The 17,853-nt window shown below is 36.7% G+C and overlaps 2 protein-coding genes across 2 annotated transcripts in view; one reads left to right on the forward strand and one right to left on the reverse strand.

Annotated features, from left to right (window-relative positions):
- LOC121423599 (cystinosin-like) overlaps positions 1–1,098 on the reverse strand; it is a 34,573-nt gene extending 33,475 nt beyond the window's left edge. Inside the window, exon 1 of the mRNA XM_041618984.1 lies at positions 1,059–1,098. The gene's annotated coding sequence lies outside the window, so the exon portion shown is untranslated. The remainder of the gene's footprint in view (positions 1–1,058) is intronic.
- A 4,897-nt stretch (positions 1,099–5,995) lies between these two features.
- Positions 5,996–17,853, forward strand: part of LOC121423665 (cyclin-G-associated kinase-like) — a 34,919-nt gene continuing 23,061 nt past the window's right edge. The window contains exons 1-7 of the mRNA XM_041619090.1: positions 5,996–6,210; positions 9,155–9,216; positions 9,713–9,772; positions 10,448–10,702; positions 11,998–12,123; positions 14,313–14,402; positions 15,515–15,650. Of these exons, the coding sequence (XP_041475024.1) occupies positions 6,084–6,210; positions 9,155–9,216; positions 9,713–9,772; positions 10,448–10,702; positions 11,998–12,123; positions 14,313–14,402; positions 15,515–15,650 (856 nt within the window). The 5' untranslated portion in view covers positions 5,996–6,083. The remainder of the gene's footprint in view (positions 6,211–9,154; positions 9,217–9,712; positions 9,773–10,447; positions 10,703–11,997; positions 12,124–14,312; positions 14,403–15,514; positions 15,651–17,853) is intronic.

Genomic DNA, 17,853 nt, shown 5'->3' on the forward strand with positions numbered 1-17,853 from the left:
TATATGCTCCTACGCCTGCTACGTACAATGTATGTATTAAGTCCGTGTGTGTGTGTGCTGTGTGTTGGCGAGGAGCACTCCTCATTGGAGGAGCCGTTATATGCTCCTACGCCTGCTACGTACGTGTGTGCGTTGCACAGCACGTACACAAGCTGGTGCTGAGAAGAGATCCAGCCTAGATATCATGGAGAGAAGACCCCGAGACGTCAATGAGTGAGGACATCCCAGAAGCTCCCCACTCGGCGCCGTGGTCTGTTAGTTAGTGTATAGAAGTCTGCAATATCTGTTGTCTGTTATCTACCGTGTGGCATCGTCAGTGCAAGTTTCAGGTGAGTATTAGTTGTTGTCACTGTCTTGTACCGTCGAAGTAACCCATTCGTGATTCGTGAGTAATAATCCTTGTCAGTGTAGTACCTGTCATTAACCAACCACTCGGTCATTCGTATCTGTCTGTCTCGTGCCATCGCAGTAACCCATCCCTCACTCATTCAATCAAGTTTTACTTCAATACCATTGGTTCACAAATGATACATCCACATTGATTTTCTTGTCTAAGGCCTAGTGGTAACATATCTGATGGGTGGTAAAAACTAAAAGGTGTTCAACTTCAATCAAGTTCAAACTTCAAATAATGCTATTTGTATTTCTTGAAAAATATGTTACTTGTTAGGGTAAAATATCACCTGTTTGTTGCTATGTGTTCTCGAAGTATTAAAATTTCTGAATTCAAATAAGTTTAATTAATTTTCGTATGTCAAAATTTGAAAGTTTGGTGCACTTTTGTGGAGAATGGCCCATAGACAGATCGCAGACGTACGGCTGTGGCCAGTGCCGTGCATGCAGCTGCCGTGCGGGGGCGCTGGCGGCGCGGTGCCGTGCGGGAATGGCAGGGCCATGGCCTGTGAGTGTGATCGCGACGGGAACGAGTCGTGGTCTAGGATCTTACCTCTGCTTTCCTAGAACTGATAAAAAATACAGAAAATAGTAAAAAAATACTTCTAACAAATCATCATCATTTTAAACCTCAATCAAGAACGAAGTTAGATATTAATACTCACAATTCAAACTACAGAATTCTACTTTTTAGCAGCAAACCGAGCACCGAGCGATCACAAGCTTCTCGCCCAATAACGGCGTTACGATCACCTGACCGAAATCATGTGATCGTAACAGCCGGCACGGGCGGCCGGCTATGCCCCCCCCCCCCCCCCCAGGATCCGCCAGTGCGGTCAGCTATCAAAATGGACAATCCGGGCTGAAAATAATTATATCTATATTTAAGTTTGATAAATTAATCCACCAAGCAAAATGCTAAAAATTTTATCAAAATCTGATTAAAAAAAAACGAAATTATTTAATTTCAAAGTTTGGCAGTATTTTGTGAAAATATTTATGTACATATATGGGGGGCAGGGGGGCGATCGCCCCACCAATGAATATTGGGGGCAAACATATCGTTTTGCCCCCCCCCCCAAAAAAAAAAATAATAATAATAATTCCAAATGTGTACAAAAATAAAATAAGATTGTAATGTTACACAGAAATCAGCAAGCGAGATTGATATACACAACTCATTCTTTATTTAAAATCGTGCTCAAAATGTCCGCTTTTCAGATTGGAATATATATATTATTTCTGAAGCAAAAACCCATACATTTCATGATTAAATAGGTAAATATAATGTTCTGTTTTCAGTTCTAAATCTCAAAAGAACTCCTGCTTCGATTTGCAATAATCTATTGTTGAATATATATCTTGTTCTTTATTAAAAAAACGTCCATTAAACTGTCGATTTGTTTCAGACCAAAATATCAAAATTTTCAGCTCGCGCTTCGCGCTCGCATCTATTGTTATTTTAGACACCCATCTTAATCATTGGTACAAAAAATGCTTAGAATATCAAGCTTTCAGGTCAGAATATAAAGAAATTTCAGCTCGCATTATCTGTGTAGTGAGAATGTATCCTCCTCATGAGTTACTACAAACAGTCCTAAACAGGTACCCATTTCCTGCTTTCAGTTCAGTATACTTCGCACACGCATTAATTTGTTGGTGAGATATGTGTCTCTTACTCATGAGTCATATATATATAGAGAGAGAGAGAGAGAGAGTGTGTGTGTGTGTGTGTGAGTTTGTTTGTTTTGTAGTCGAGCGCCTTTGAAACGTTTAGTCATGATTTTGCCCCCCCCCCCCTGAAAAATAGATCGACGCCCCTGTATCGTCATGAATGTTCGAATTAAGGTGGGTTGATGATCTCGTGATTCATAAGCGGATCCAGGAGCAGGTGCCCCTCCCCCCCATTGGCGCGGAGCAAAAATAAACAGAAAAAGGGGGAAAGAAGAAAAAGGATAGGGGAAGCATCGGAGAGGAGAAGAAAAGAGGAGGAAGACGATTGAATAATTAAGGTGAGGGGAACACTTGGAAAATGCCACCCCCCCAAAAAAAAAAATAGAATCTTTCATATCACCATTAAAAAAAACTTCGCTCGCTGCACTGAATTTTTTATGTCTAAGATATATAACTAGTTCAAAAGGCTGATATATGCTCAAGTTTTGAAATCACAAGACCGGTTTTTAGGTCTAAATCTCAATTTTTCTGATCACGCTTCGCGCTTGCATTTTTTTTAGTTATATAACTATCCTGTTCATAATTACAAAAGTGCTAAGAATGTCCATTTTTTAGGTGTATGTGAGTATGTCCCAACTTTTCAGCTCGCATTATTTGCTTATTGAATATGTATCGTCTTCATTGCTTACAGCAATGAGTCCGACAGGAGTCCCTTTTCGATCAGGCCAAAACGTGTATTAAAAAATAAAAATTAATTAGTTACATAGGCAGGCTTGTTCAGGATCACAAATTACCACGAGTACTCAGTTTTTAGAATAAATTTCCGAATTTTTTTAGCACGTGCTTGGCGCTCGCACTATTGAAATAGATTATTATCATATGTTGTTTTCTAAGAATAAAGCTAAATTGCCGTTAGGACTACCCCTCAAAGAGACAAACAAAAATCATCTTTGAGCGTTCGATCGGGACCCCCCCCCCCTATTGGCGTGGTCTAGATCCGCCCGACGCCAATCTTTCTTATGTTAATGTTATAATTATTTCATACTTTCATACATTTGTGTACGATATGTCTTCCTAATAATAAAAAAGTTGCAAAAAATAAAATCTAAGGCATTAATTCAGGTATCAATCCTTTTTAAAAAATTATTTGTGGAAGACAAAAATTGAATAAACATAATTCATATAACAAAATGGAAAATAACAGGTGGGGGTATGGCATCATCAGTTTGCTCATTGAATTATTATATTCATGAATAGACATGCAAAGAACAGTTTTACCGAAATAATGCAAATCTTTAAAATGTCGCCTATTTGCATTCGATGTTCGAATTTATGAAAATTTCAGTGTTTTTTGTGTGATTTTCAATCTGTTTAAATCATTTTATTTTCAGCCTGGAAAACCCCCTTTAATTGTGGAATATGTTTGTCTTTCAACTAGTAACACACTTTTTAAGGGGGAATTGGAATTTCACCCTTTTTTGGAAATATCAGGAATAAAATTTTTCTTTTTAAACGGTGAAACGTTTAGGAAAATATATATATATTTTATTCAAGACGTCGTATGCAAGCAGCTTCCCCGTATTTATAAATGAAATGTCACTTACTTAAACAATTTTAAATTGCTTTTACCTTCAGTATATTATATCAACAGAAAAATTATTTCATATCAGCTCCTGAAACAAACAAGTTTTTAGTGAATCCGCTGGCCCATCAAAGGGGGGGGGGGGCACATCCGTCCCGTGCCCCCTTTCGAAAAATCCTTGATCCGCCCCTGCATGAACCATAAAAAAGAGGAAATTTCTGCATGATCTATTTTGCAATTCACAATAGGGGCAGCTGCTCGTATATGGCGTCACAAATGAAAAAAATCTAATAACTTTCTTAATCTAAGTGATGGATTTTATGTCTAAGGGCAAATACATCAAATTGCCACCCCCCTTATCGACAGACCAGGGCCGGGAGGGGGGGGCCAAGCCGGGATATGGGCCTGGGTGCTAGGAGAAAGTTAATTAGGGGAAACTGAGCTAGGTTTATTGTTCAAATACAAAATTATTATGGCCTTGAGCACTAAAACTTAAAGTATCTCCCAGAGGAAAACTTGGATCAAACACCCCCAGCCTTATAATAACAACCTAGTAGGGAAAGAAGGCGGGGTAAGTTGACCCCCACCCCAATAATGAAAAGAGTCAGACATTGTGGCGGTGTCATATATTGATGACCAATTGTATTTCCCCTAACCCCACCACATTGTTTTCAACGTTGAAACAATTTTTTTTAGAGGGAAAAATACAAATTTCAGTCAAAAAAGTACAAAAAAGTGTAAAATATAGATAATCACTTTTTACCCACACATCACGCATCTTTGAAAGGGCATTCTGAGAACGAAAAAAAGAAGAAAAAAAGATCGATGTTAGTGTCGAGAATTAGCAAGTGAAAAGACTTTAAATGACATGAGTCCATGCACCTCAACAAAAAGTTAATTTGAATAAAAAGAGAAAATCCAACATGTTTCGATCAATTTCACAAACAGTAGGGCCTATGCACAATCTTGTCGGTATGCAAATAGGGAGACTGATGACGTCATCCACTCACTATTTCTCTTGTATTTTATTATAGAATACGAATACTCTAATTTTCTCCTCATTGTAATGCGAAACAACAATTACCCCCCCCCCTGAACTTGTGGAATTATATATGGTTCAGTCACTGTTAGTCTTATATTGTCAAATATGTATCAAAATCCCGAAATATTGTATATAACTCAAACAATAAAAAGCAAAACAGGACATCATCGATTGTCTCATTTGTTTTGTGTAAAAAATGCCATAATTTTACACCCAATCTGATGAAATTTTCAGCGTTCTGCTAGTTTATTCAAAAAAACTTTTTTTTTTTTTTTGGGGGGGCGTACTTAACCTTAAAAAGGTACTTGTCCAGTACCTTTTGTACATAGTTTTTGTGGCCCAACTTATCCCATGGAGCCCCTGGGTGGGGCAAGTTGAGCAATTTGACTTCTTTTTTTTTGTTTTATATAAGGTGACAGTTACTTTCAATGTGGGGGTATATAGGCCCATATAGCTAGTAGGTAAAACATTTTCCCAAGAATTAGATTTTAAGGCAAGGACCAATTGTACTTATTTTTACAAGATTATTAACCATATCAGTTCTAACATGCAAAAAGTGAAAAAAATGACTCATCATCTTACCCCACCTTCCCCTAGATATATGGGGAGATAATTTGCGTTATAAGTATAACTTTTATTATAGTATGCTACCCCCCCCCCCCCTCCCCATTTTGATTCGTATTTTGCCGGTGTGTAAAATTCGGCCAGTACAAAATAAGCTCATTTTATTTCGCCACTTTCCCATCATTCGTTTTGTTTACCCTGCATGCCTGTTTCAAACCCGCGGGTTTCATCACTTTCAGTCTAATTAAAAATACATTCTTCAATATTCAAGAAATCGTCAAAAAGTCTATTTCTATTTCATTAGAGAATGCCAACCATTTATATGAGTGAAAATTCCCGGATCGAAGAGTAAACTCCATGTACGTAAGCCAATAATTATTGAAGAAGCAATGAACCGAATGGGATGACGTGATTGGAATTTATTGATCACAAAGCAATATAGGCTACGCTTCAAACCAATTAAAAAATTAATATTTTTATATTTTAAGTTTTTAGTGAAATAAAAGTAATATTCCTCAAGCCCAAGTAGGGCCTATCCATTTTACCCGCCACACATGATTGTAGGCTTATAATATCCCCGGATATATATTTTAAAATAATTATTATTCATCTTCAGCATTCATTAATCAATCCTTCTGTCAAGTTCTGGCGATTTGTGCAAGGTCGAGTTGTAAAGTATACCGCGCGCGGCGCCCATATGTACATGTACGTAGTATACGAAGGTTATTGAGGAGCCAAGCTAAACTGATTCGGAGATTTGCGAAAACGTTTAAAAATGTATTAAATGCATTATAATTTTGTTTAACTTGTTATGTGTCCATCTTAATAATGTCTGATTTATTCAGATCAGCGTTTGGATTGCTTGGCAGTCCGAGCGACAGAGGAAGTGATTTTGTTGGTCAGCAGGTCGAACTCGGCGACACCAAGCTGCGAGTGAGGAGAGTTATCGCCGAAGGTAAAGGGGTGTGTGTGTGATTGGCATTGCCTTGCAGTGCAGTGCAGTATAATGTATCGCAATGATGATGTGCATGGCGGTGTGAAGATCGATGGACTATGTCAATCTCAATGTCCATGAAAAAAATGTGATCTGAATTGATTTTCAACTCATATTTGGAATGTAAGGAGAGAAATTTCAGGAGCTTCTTTTGATGCTAAGGACATGAAGGTCAAGTTAGCACTTAGGTTCATAAGAAATGAGGAACAAAGAAATTGCAAAGTGCAAACCCGGCCTTAAATAATTTTTGCGTGTTTTGATTTTTGAGATAGTCAGTAGAGGCGCACGGCCAATATTGGAGACTGTCTCCCATGAGAGAGATTATCTCCAATATCAGAGACTTTGTAAAGAACTTGGGTATCCAATTTCAGAGACTGTCTCCAGTTTTGGAGACCAATTTTCTTTGTTTACATTTGCTTAAAAAGGATTTCCTTGGCGGCAAATATAAATGTGATAAGCAGATTCCTCATGAAATATTACCCCTTTTTACCGTCTCCTTTAAAAATTCACCGTCTACTTTTGTTTTGATAAGGATTTTTGTTGTCGTCCACACACAAAACAAATGGGCTTCTGACCTCGATGGGACAAAAGTTTGGGTGGAAAAAATCATACTTTTGATGGTGTTGTTTCTTTTGTTCTTTTGCAAAGCAAGTCTCCAATATGGGAGATTGTCTCCCTTATTGGAGAGAGTCTCCCATATTGGCCGTGCGCCTCTACTGATAGTAAAGACTGAAGAAAAAAACTTTGGTCTCTCTGGTTGTTCTGCTGAACTCCGTTGGCTCTACTCGCCAATTACAGAGCCCACAGTTCTAACTCGGTACATGAATAACGTTAGACTCAATATGTTCGGATAAACCAGGGAAGTGATAGTTGCGCGACAGCCGAAGAAAATCGCTGTTTTTCCTTTTAAGACTATTTTTTCTTGTATTGGTGCATTTCAGGCCATAACAGAAAAATAACCTTCATTTTGGTCCATTTCTCTTTATATATTTTCATGAAATAAAGACAAACATCGAAGATTGTGGGGGGGGGGGGGATTTTGCATTGTTAACCCCCTAATGGCGGCTGCGCCATCGCGAGCCATCAGTGTGCGAGGGGAAATTTGAAAAAGATTAACATTTTAAAAAACTTGTCAAAACAGATGGCTGCAAGCTGTGGACTTTGACGTTTTCATTCATCACACGAATGTGAGGGAATGAAAAACGCCAAACGTTTCAGTATTTCTCCACTATCGTATTTTTATTTTAATAATTAAATTTGTCTTAAAAATGATTTGGAAATTGTTTATAAAAGTGTTTTTATCGCTTACCTCCGAGTCTCAACCAGGATACTCCGTTCGATCCGTCCTTAATACTGCGGTAGAAAGTACGCAAACAACAAGCGATCTAATGAATATTCATCGGCGAGAGTGACATAATTTTACGAGTATCCTTTCAAACTTGGTTCTTAAGTGCCTACCGGCTTGGTGAATAATATCGCGCGCCCTCTTGAGACAAAAATTGATATCCACGCTGAGCAGGAGTTATCTACGTGAAGATCACGAAAAATGCTCTTATTTTATTCAAAAAAACAGCAAAGAGTATTCAACGAACGATCCATATGGTTCGGTAAGTGTTATAGAACAAGTATAATTCATAGCTATGATGTAAAGTCATAGTTATTTTAGTAAAAATGGTGTGAAAGATTCGCGTGCACCAGGTGCATATGAATCCTTCACACACGAGACAATTTGAAACCATGAGTGGTTTTGAGATTGCTATTTCCCCATTTACTGTGGGAAAATTAAACTTCTCTGTTCGGCACAATTTGTACACTGATTTTAAATTTTCAAATTGAAAAAAAATCATACCATGAGGAAGAATGTCAAATTTACTATCTGACACTGCGGACAAGTTTTTGGCACCAATAAAAAACGGCTTTCAGAAGCTAAAAATTTGGATTTGTATGTGTCCCATACTCCCAATTTTAACTACATGTACATGTACGCAGGCTATGGCAGGAAAAATTGAAAAATGCCTGATTTCTGTCTTCATTTTTGAAGCCATTATTTTGAATTTTTCATAAAATATTATATTTCTGTTATTATGAGGGAGTGCTCTCATTATGTTCATGTAACACGTGCAAAGGGAAATTCATGAGTGAATTACTCATGAACTTAACTTTCAGCAGTAATTAATACGAAGAAGCGACCAGTAGATCGCGCTTTCATCCAGTACCAGATGATGATGTTGGTGATTGTGATCGTGATGATGATGATGATGGTGGTGATTGGTGATAATAATGATGATGATGAAGATGGTGATGGTGGTGATGATGGTGATGATGAAGATGATGATGACAATGATAATGATGATAATGGTGGTGAAGAAGATGATGATGATGATGATAATGATAATGATGAAGTTAATGATGTCACTAATTGTCACCAACTTAAATCTGGGTGATGTAATTATTAATTCAATTGTACATGATTATTAAATTGTAGACACTAAGAAACTAAGGGTAAAATCAAGCAAATGCATTTGAAAATTATTATAGGGAAAGTTGGTTTTGATAAAGCAGAAAAATTACCAGGATAGAATTGTGAACCTTTGATGAAAATCTGCCTAAGAAAAACAGACTTATTAGTTTTGATAAAGATATAAACTTATTCTCTCATAGAATTTGAGATTCTTGAGTTTGTGTGTTTAATACATCAAACACATCATTTCATACCTTTCTATGGCGAAAAATATTTTTATTGTTTCTTCAAAACAAATTTAATTATGTAATGCAAAGACAGGCTCTTCTTTGTATTTGATGGTGATTTAAGTTAATTGCACAATAATCTTTTGTATAACATGTATCTTATTCTTTCTTTTGTTTTTTAATCAATTCTGTTTTATTTTTCTTTCTTATATAACAGGAGGGTTTGCATTTGTCTTTGTTGCTCAAGAAAACAATACTGGAAAGGAATTTGCTCTTAAGGTAAGAAATGATTAATTTTCATGTGAAAATGCACTGTCACTTTGCCTAGAACTAGATGCATGATTTAATAAGCAGTTACTTAAATACTTGTACATGTTCAGTATCCCTCTGGTATACTCCAGAATTCATGTGTGTTTTTGCCAAATTAAAGATGTGTCTGTCCATTCATTCTAATACATGTAAATGCTTGTGGTTTACATGTGCATGTAGCTGATCTCATTTATTAGCAAGCCCCATTTTAGTATAAAGTACATTCATTTAAATTCTGGATTTATAAGGCAAAATCATACCAAATAGTTAACCATGTGATAATGGATGCAAGTGGTAATTAGATATTTTATTGGTCGGATAAGTGCCATTTGGAGAGAGAGAGGAGGGTCGGGGAGGGGAGAAGATGTGGATGGGAGTTACATTTCAAACAAGAAGGCTACATTATGTAGTGCCTTCAAACTTATATGTTGCTTCATATCTCTGTTTCATTTCCTTCTCTTTTCAGAGACTGTTGGCTAATGATGAGGAAAAATCCAAAGAGATTCTCCAGGAAATTGCCATTCTTGTATCTTTTGATGCTCTTCCACACCTTAAGTGTTCGATCATTGAATCAATAGTGATGAAAAATACATAGTGTCTGTAGTTTGTATTAGAGGTCAAATAACATTGCTGACCATGTTACTTTATAAACAAAATATAAAGTTTTGAATGCAAATAGGTAGCCAAATTAGTTTTTTTAAATAAAAAATAAAAAACATATACATCTTGTAAGAATTTATCTAGTATAACGTAAATATTGGGATAAATGTAGAAAATTTTCAGGCAAGGATTCAGAGATATATAGAAGCAAATTAGTTTGTACCTTGACATTTTGAATGTCACTGAAGTTACATTGTACATGTGCTTATTGTAAAAGAGCTTGAGAGGTTAAGAAAGATAGTCATAATAAAATTTGTTCCCAGTTTATCTAGCAATACACAATGTCATATTTTGACAATAGAGTACATGTAAGTAACAGTTTAATCTTTCTGATTTTATTTCTTTTGTTATAAAAACTCTAATGACTCCTTGGCTGTGTAGATAGAGTTGCATCTGAAAATTTGCATGCTTCGAATGTGGTGTTTCTAGTCAATCTCCCCTAGTATTTTTAGTTTTCTTACCCTTGCAAGAGGTACAAGTGATTGAATACCAGTCAAGAAAACCTGTGGCAATATGTTTCCTTAGCTCCCTAATATCACAGAAAAGGTTATCAGGTCACCCTAGCATCGTCCAGTTCTTCTCCGCTGCATCCATCGGGAAGGATGATACAGACCATGGTCAATCAGAATACCTTCTTCTGATGGAGCTGTGTCCTGGAGGCCAGCTGGTGGATGTTATCAACCAGCGCTCCATGCCACTCAGCTGTGATGAGGTCCTGCAAGCTTTCTACCAGGCATGCCGTGGTGTGCAGCACATGCATAAACAGACGCCTCCAGTCACGCATAGGGATATCAAAGTGAGTGTGTGTGTGTCTGCCGTGATGTAAATAAGAATTTCACTGGCTTGGTTTGTTGAATTGCTCAAAGTTTGTATGAAGCTCAGTTTTTATTAAACTAGATGTAGTTTTAATTAAAATTTTATATGCATGTATACTCAAAGTCATTGATAGATTTTTTTACACTACCTTGATTTTAAGTGTAACTTATTTTTTATTACTCCAATACCCAAGTCTTAGCAAGCATTAACGTTTGGCCTCGAAATTATCTTTTAACATTATGCATTTATCATTGATGAAGGCTTTGCAGTTGTTATTTTAAAACACTGCTCAGAACATTTCTAAAATTTCAAGGTTATAAATTCTGTAATGAATTTATATGATATCAAATTGTATATGCTCCAAGAATAAGTTTAACAGCAATTTGTGGTTCAGAATACCAGCCCTTTCCAGTGGACATCTATATATGTATACTTTACAAAAAGCTTAAAATCAAATTTTCGTAACTTAAATCCTTTAAAGGGGAAGTTTACCCTGAAGAAAACTTTGTGGTAAAAATAGCAGAAAAAATAGTAAAAAATATTGGTGAAGGTTTGAGGAAAATCCGTTAAAGAGTAAGAAAGTTATTAGAGTTAAAAATTTTGGATTTGTGACGTCATAAACGAGCAGCTGCCCCATGTGTTATGTAATATAAAATGTATGAATTTCAAATTTGGTATGGTTCCTGATGACTTAATTTTGTTTTCTTTTCATGATCGGGTGTGAAACGATTTGTCTATTGATATACAAAAGTTACAGTGAAAACCATTTTCAATTTTCTGAGAAAATGACATTTCATCGATTTTTTACCATTCGCTATGTAGGGATGCTGCTCGCATATGACGTCACAAATCAAATAATTGAATTTCTAATAACTTTTTAATTATTTGATGAATTTTTCTCAAACCTTCGGCAATATTTTTTATTATATTTTCTGCTATTTTTACAATAAACTTTTTGTCAGGGTGAACTTCCCCTTTAACATCATCTTTTTGTTAAAGGTTAGCCTTTTAGGTCTCACAAAGGTATTTCAAATGCCATTGGATTATGAATCTACAACAAGAACAGATGAATTCAATGTCAAAACTCAACAAATCATTTGGGTGAAATTTCGTTAAAAACCTTTGTCCAACAAGTTCCTATTTACATAACTCTTTCTTTCAATGTTATCTTTATCTTATCATTATTTTATGATATCCAAGTCCTGTGGAAGCATCTAGAGATGTAACTAAATTTTGTTATTATAATTATTATTAATTTGTTTTCATCCTTTCCAGCTTGAGAATTTTTTGATTGGTAGTAAGAAGACATTGAAGCTTTGTGATTTTGGTAGTGCTACCAGTAAATCCTACCATCCTGATTCATCATGGAGCTCTCTCAAAAGAAGCACACTAGAAGATGAGGTAAATCATTCATTGCATGATTTAAAGTTTGGTGTTGATGTTTGTATTGGTGGTGGTATTGATGTTGGTATCAATGTTGGTATTGGTGTTGATGGTGGTGAGTTATGGTATCTGAGTTAAAAGCATAATCTGGGGGGCGTTTCATGAAAGGACTTCTCGGATGTTTTATCCGACAAGTCCCATTTTATCCGACAGTTTCCATAGGAACTGTGCCTCTCAGCCAATCAAAATCATGGAAAGATATCAGATCTGACAACTTGTCGGATTAAAATATTGATGAAACGCTCCCCTGGGCTCCGTAACACAAAGATTTGCAATTAATCGCTTATTTGAAACAGCAGTTCTGATTGGTTCCTAGTCAGTATTTTGGGAAAATTGCGCTTGAAACGAAACTCTTGATAGGTCAGTTCATTTAGCGATTAATCGCTTGCTTTAGTGTTACGGAGCCCAGGAGTGCCTTCCCTAGCTCTAACAATCAGTTTTGAAATGACAAATATGGCCCAAATCATTTTTCGATACTTCCCATTATCAGCTTCATTACAATGACGGGGCCCTGTAACTTAGTGTTTGACTGTCGTGATGATTTCTACAATTGATTGCATTCATTATTGTGTGATCAGTTGTGATCAATCTTAAAAAAACAGCTTCATGATCACTCACTACATATAAAGCTTTGTGTTACACAAACCAGAAAACTGTTTTCAGTATTTTCCTGTGCATGGGCTGCTAGCCAATGCAATACTGAAACCAGAAAAAATAGTGTTTTGCTTTATGATTATTTGCTTCAATAAAATATTTTTTTAATTCAATGTCATGAATTTGGCTAATTCCTAAATTCAAGTCTTACATGTACGATGAAGTCTTATCTTGTAAAGACTCATTTCTGGGTCTTGGTTGAGAGTTTTATATTTTGTTCAGACTCATCTTGAGCTGCCCAGAATTATAATGTGATGTTTACATTGTGATGTATTTAATGCACATTATTTTCTATTGTTGGTGTATTGACTTTACAATACTGCTCAGAATTGTTTTGTCTAGACTTTGGTTTAGTCCAGTGAAATGCGCAATATTGAATTCAATTTTCTCAAATTCAGTAACCAAGCAAATTATCCCAAGTGTTGAAAATGAAGAACAGATTTGGTTAAGAGATATTTAAGATTGTTCCTATGGGGTGTTTCATGTAAAAGAGTAGTGTGGCTTAGAGTTGTGCTTAAAGGTTTTATTTAACTTTGTGAGCAGTCGATTTAAAAAATTCTCAAACCAAGATGAAACATGTGTACAAGTACATCTATTAGAAATAAACAACCATGAAAACAGCCAGTATTGAGAATGAAAAGCTAAAAATACAAGGCAAACCCAGATTTTGTAATGAGGCATCTCAAAGACGCTTAAATAGAACACACAAGTGTATGGGATGAAATTAAGATGGTGTTTCCGGTCACTTTATATTTCACTTTTTGAAGCACTAAATAATGATTTTCGGACGCGATGCGTCATTTTCGTAACATATCACAGATGCAGGTGACAAGTGTGACCTTTTAGCTCAGATTTCTTAAAAGTGAAATCATTCTTAGCCAATCACTTTAAATGTAATACACACAATCTTTTTTATTAATATGCAGTAGCACACTTCCTCCTTTGTAGCATGATTTGATCAACGTGATGATGACTTTTTACACTACCCAACTAGGAATTTCAGTGCAACTTTATAAGTCACAATTGAGTTATGAAACACTCCGTAACACAAAGATTAGCGATCAAGCTCTAAATGAACTGACCAATCAATATCAACGTTACATGCGCATTAGGTTTAAAATACTGACCAGGGACCAATCAGAGCGTTTTTTTCATATTTGCAATTTATCGCAAACCTTTGTGTTATGGAGCCCTGGTGGGTGTTTCATAAAGCTGTTTGTAAAGTTACAACTTACCGCATGACTGGAACATGATCTTAGGTCCTAACTCAATTACATAGGGATATATCACTTGGCATGAGAAAGGGTTACCAGTCATGCGTAAAGTCATTTGTATCTTATGAACAGCTTTATGAAACACTGACCTGGTATAGTTTAATGTAATGACAACCAACATTGTTGTTGTTATCTCACTGCAACATTTAAAAGCATGGCACCATTTTACTAACAATTTTCCTGCATGAAGTAGTAATGATTTTGTCTCTTTTTTGACAGTTGGCTAGACACACTACACCAATGTACAGGCCTCCTGAAATCTTGGACCTTTATCAGAACTTTCCAATTAATCATGCCATGGATGTATGGGTGAGTTAATAATGGAAGTAGTAATAGTGATATTCTGCTTTTATATAGCATTTATTATACAAATAATGAATGTTTATGAGTGCAATGGACAAATGAAAAACATTCACTATTTGGTTTATATGACACCTAAAAAACAATTTTTTTCCCAGATGAAATTCATGAACACGCTCATGCAGTGCGAGTTCGGTCTGTTGATTGTTACGTCATTACAACATCTGCACTGCTGGTGCATGAGCTGCAGCCTTGGTGCGCGAGTGCAATGGGCAAAATCGTATGGATCCAAAATTGCACGATGAATGGATCCAAAATTGCACGGTTGATGACGTCATTGCAAAATGGGCTGAATGAACGATATCAAACAACCAATCAAATCACAAGGATCTATTTAGTTGTCATATAAATTACTCTATTACGCCTCTCGCCTCTAAGCACTTTACAGAAATATTGTTACCCCAGTCATCGGATCCTGGCAAGCCCTCATACAATATATGCTTGTTCTCCACTCCCTGGAGAGCATTCCAACGGGATTTCCAAATTCAGTTGCTAGGCATACTGCATGGGCTTATGCACCTGGGTTGGGAATAGCAAAGTGGGTATGGATGCCTTGTCAAAGGACGCATGCACGTTCCTTCTATATTAACGTTACCTTTTCAAAATTCATAGCTACATTTAAAATTTTTGTCTAATTTGCATCAATTATATAAAAATGATGATGAAAATCCATATTTTTTTGTTCGAAATAGACATGAAATGAAATACTTCGAAAATTTGTTTTGCCCAATTGATCGTCGGCCCAACAGCCGTTGTGCAGCGCCAGATCGACGAGGCTCTATCCTTTAATCGTGGAACGCCAAACAGGGTAGCAGCAACACCCATCTTTAACGTCTTTTGGTCTGACGCGGCCGGGGTTTGAATCCCCGACCTCCCGGTTGTGAGACGGAAGCTCTACCAACTGAGTTAACACACTGGTTATATATGATTGTTTACTTCCGGGGCCAACCTTTCATTTTGAAGCCCAAAACATCCATTTGGCAAATTGTGGTGAGCCTCCCCCCCCTGTTATTTTGAAGTCGGATGGTCATATATTTTAATTTTGTTTATTTTATTGACAGGCATTAGGATGTATGTTGTTTACCATGTGCTATAGACAGCATCCCTTTGAAGACTCTGCAAAGCTTAGAATTATCAACGCAAACTATACCATTCCAGAGGATGACCAAGAATACATGATTTTACATGATCTTATTCGTGAGTACTCAACATTAGTCGCCTTCTCATCCATCTTAAATTCATGTGAAAGAATATGATTTTTTTACCATTTCCATTTTTTAAATAATAATTTTCTATATTTTTTTTTTTTAGATTTGTGCAAAATCATCCCATTTTCTAGTTCAATGAGTTGAGAGGTCTGATATCAGAGATCATGTGTTTGGTTTATACTTATGCACCCCCCTATCGACACACAAATGGATCTGTCAATATTTACAACACTTTTTATTATAGACTGTGCCCAATTCTTGTGTAATTTCATGTCCATTTGAATAAGTTGATCTGTTTTTGTAAGTAATTAGAATTATAGGATGTGGCCCAAATCTTACACATGAAGTGAAGTCTTTTTCTTAGCCTTGTTTAGACATATGTTCCTAGTTTCTGATTCTGTTTGTGGTAACTCCCGTAGGAACTCGGCAGGACAGCATTTTGCTGGTAAACGCCAAGCTGGTATATAACCAATTACCTATGGAACATTTTACGTCTAGGTTAATCAGTCATAGTGGCTGACGTTATAGACGACAGATATCACTCTCGGGCCTTTTTATCAAAGTGGAGACAATGGCAGAGTTGGGATTCGAACTCACAACCTTGCGATTATGAGTTCAATGCTCTAACCACTGGACCACACGACTCGTACAGTCCGACCTCTCATATCCGGACACGTTGGGACCAGCACCAATCCGGATAAGGGATTTATCCGGATCTGGGAGACCCAATATTAAATACACGCAGCAGCGCTGCCGGCTGCCTCCCCAGGCCACCGGCGGTAGCTACACTATGTAGTGGGGGTACGGTACAGACAATATTCACTGCAGAGTCAGTGCAAATTATAGGCAGTGAAATCGATCGATTGCCAAAACTCTTGGATAATTTACCTGCTAAAATGACTGAGGTATACATCGAGCATACCTCGAAAGAAAGAGAATGACTCGAAACCAAGTTTTAAAATTAGATCATCGCGGCGGGTATCGCAGCTTCGCAATGTCAGCCATTGTTATACTGACTGTAGGCTCAATCATGATAGATGGCGCTGTCCATATTGAGGCCTAAAGTTAGCTAGCAAGACATGCGTTGTTTTTCCCGCGAAGCAAAAAGAGAAACGTGATGAAATGTTTGCGCTGCACCCTGATTTACTGGAAATTATCATTCCTAAAGTTCTTTTGGTGATTTGGGTGAGATATTTTCATGAAAAATATGTTTGGTGTAGGGTGACCATGTTGGGAAATATATGTAATCAAATTGAGTTTACGTATAGGATTGAGTTTAGATTGAAATCTCATTCATTTCCTCACGTACCGGTACTAGATTAAATTAAAAAAAAAAATCTCGGCAAGTGTGCGTCCGGATAATAGAGAGATCCGGAAAAGGGGAGGCCGGATAAGAGAGGTCGGACTGTAGTAACATTTTATTATGCATGGATTAATAGTTATTAATGAGTTATTTATCTTATCACAACCCAGACCTAGGCTTTTTTTGGTCAGATGAAAACTATTTGGAGGAAAGGTGGTGCCAAGAAGTGCCCATCTGGACATAGATATTCCAACCTTTTTCAACCAAGGTACTCCTAACCCTTTCTAGCAGTACATGTATCTTTGTCAGAGGAAGGTCGGAATAACTGTCCAGACGGGCTCTACTCTGGCCCTTCCTCCGACCAAAGTAGCCTACCTCTGGGTCATGATAAGATCTTTGGAATTTAATCCATGCATCATACAAATTTTTCTCCGAACCCACGTCTGAACGAGGCTATTGTATCAGTTTTCTGGTCTTTTCTATTGAGGTCTTCAACCAATTTGATTGATATCCTTTGTTGGTGAACAATAGTCTCCTTTAGATAGTAATTACCTTTTTTTAGATGACACAATTGGGTACACTAATAAACAGCTAAATGTACAGAGAACAAATCTAACCCTAGGAGAAAAGGCATTTGCCTCTTCAGCTCCATCTCTCTGGAATGCTCTTCCACTGAGGATCCGAACAATTGAATCGCTTGAAGCATTTATAAAGTATTTAAAATCCTTTCTGTTTTCTTCTTACTTTTGTTGAATACTGTATATTGATGTATTTTTTAAAATGTAAAAAATTTTTATATTTTTTTTCTCTCCCTGTAATCCCTTCATCCCTCTGCACCTTGGAATAGTTTACTAGATAGATGGCGCATAATAAATGCTGTGTATTGTTA

This window comes from Lytechinus variegatus, chromosome 11 (assembly GCF_018143015.1).
Source record: "Lytechinus variegatus isolate NC3 chromosome 11, Lvar_3.0, whole genome shotgun sequence".
Classification (NCBI taxonomy): domain Eukaryota; kingdom Metazoa; phylum Echinodermata; class Echinoidea; order Temnopleuroida; family Toxopneustidae; genus Lytechinus; species Lytechinus variegatus.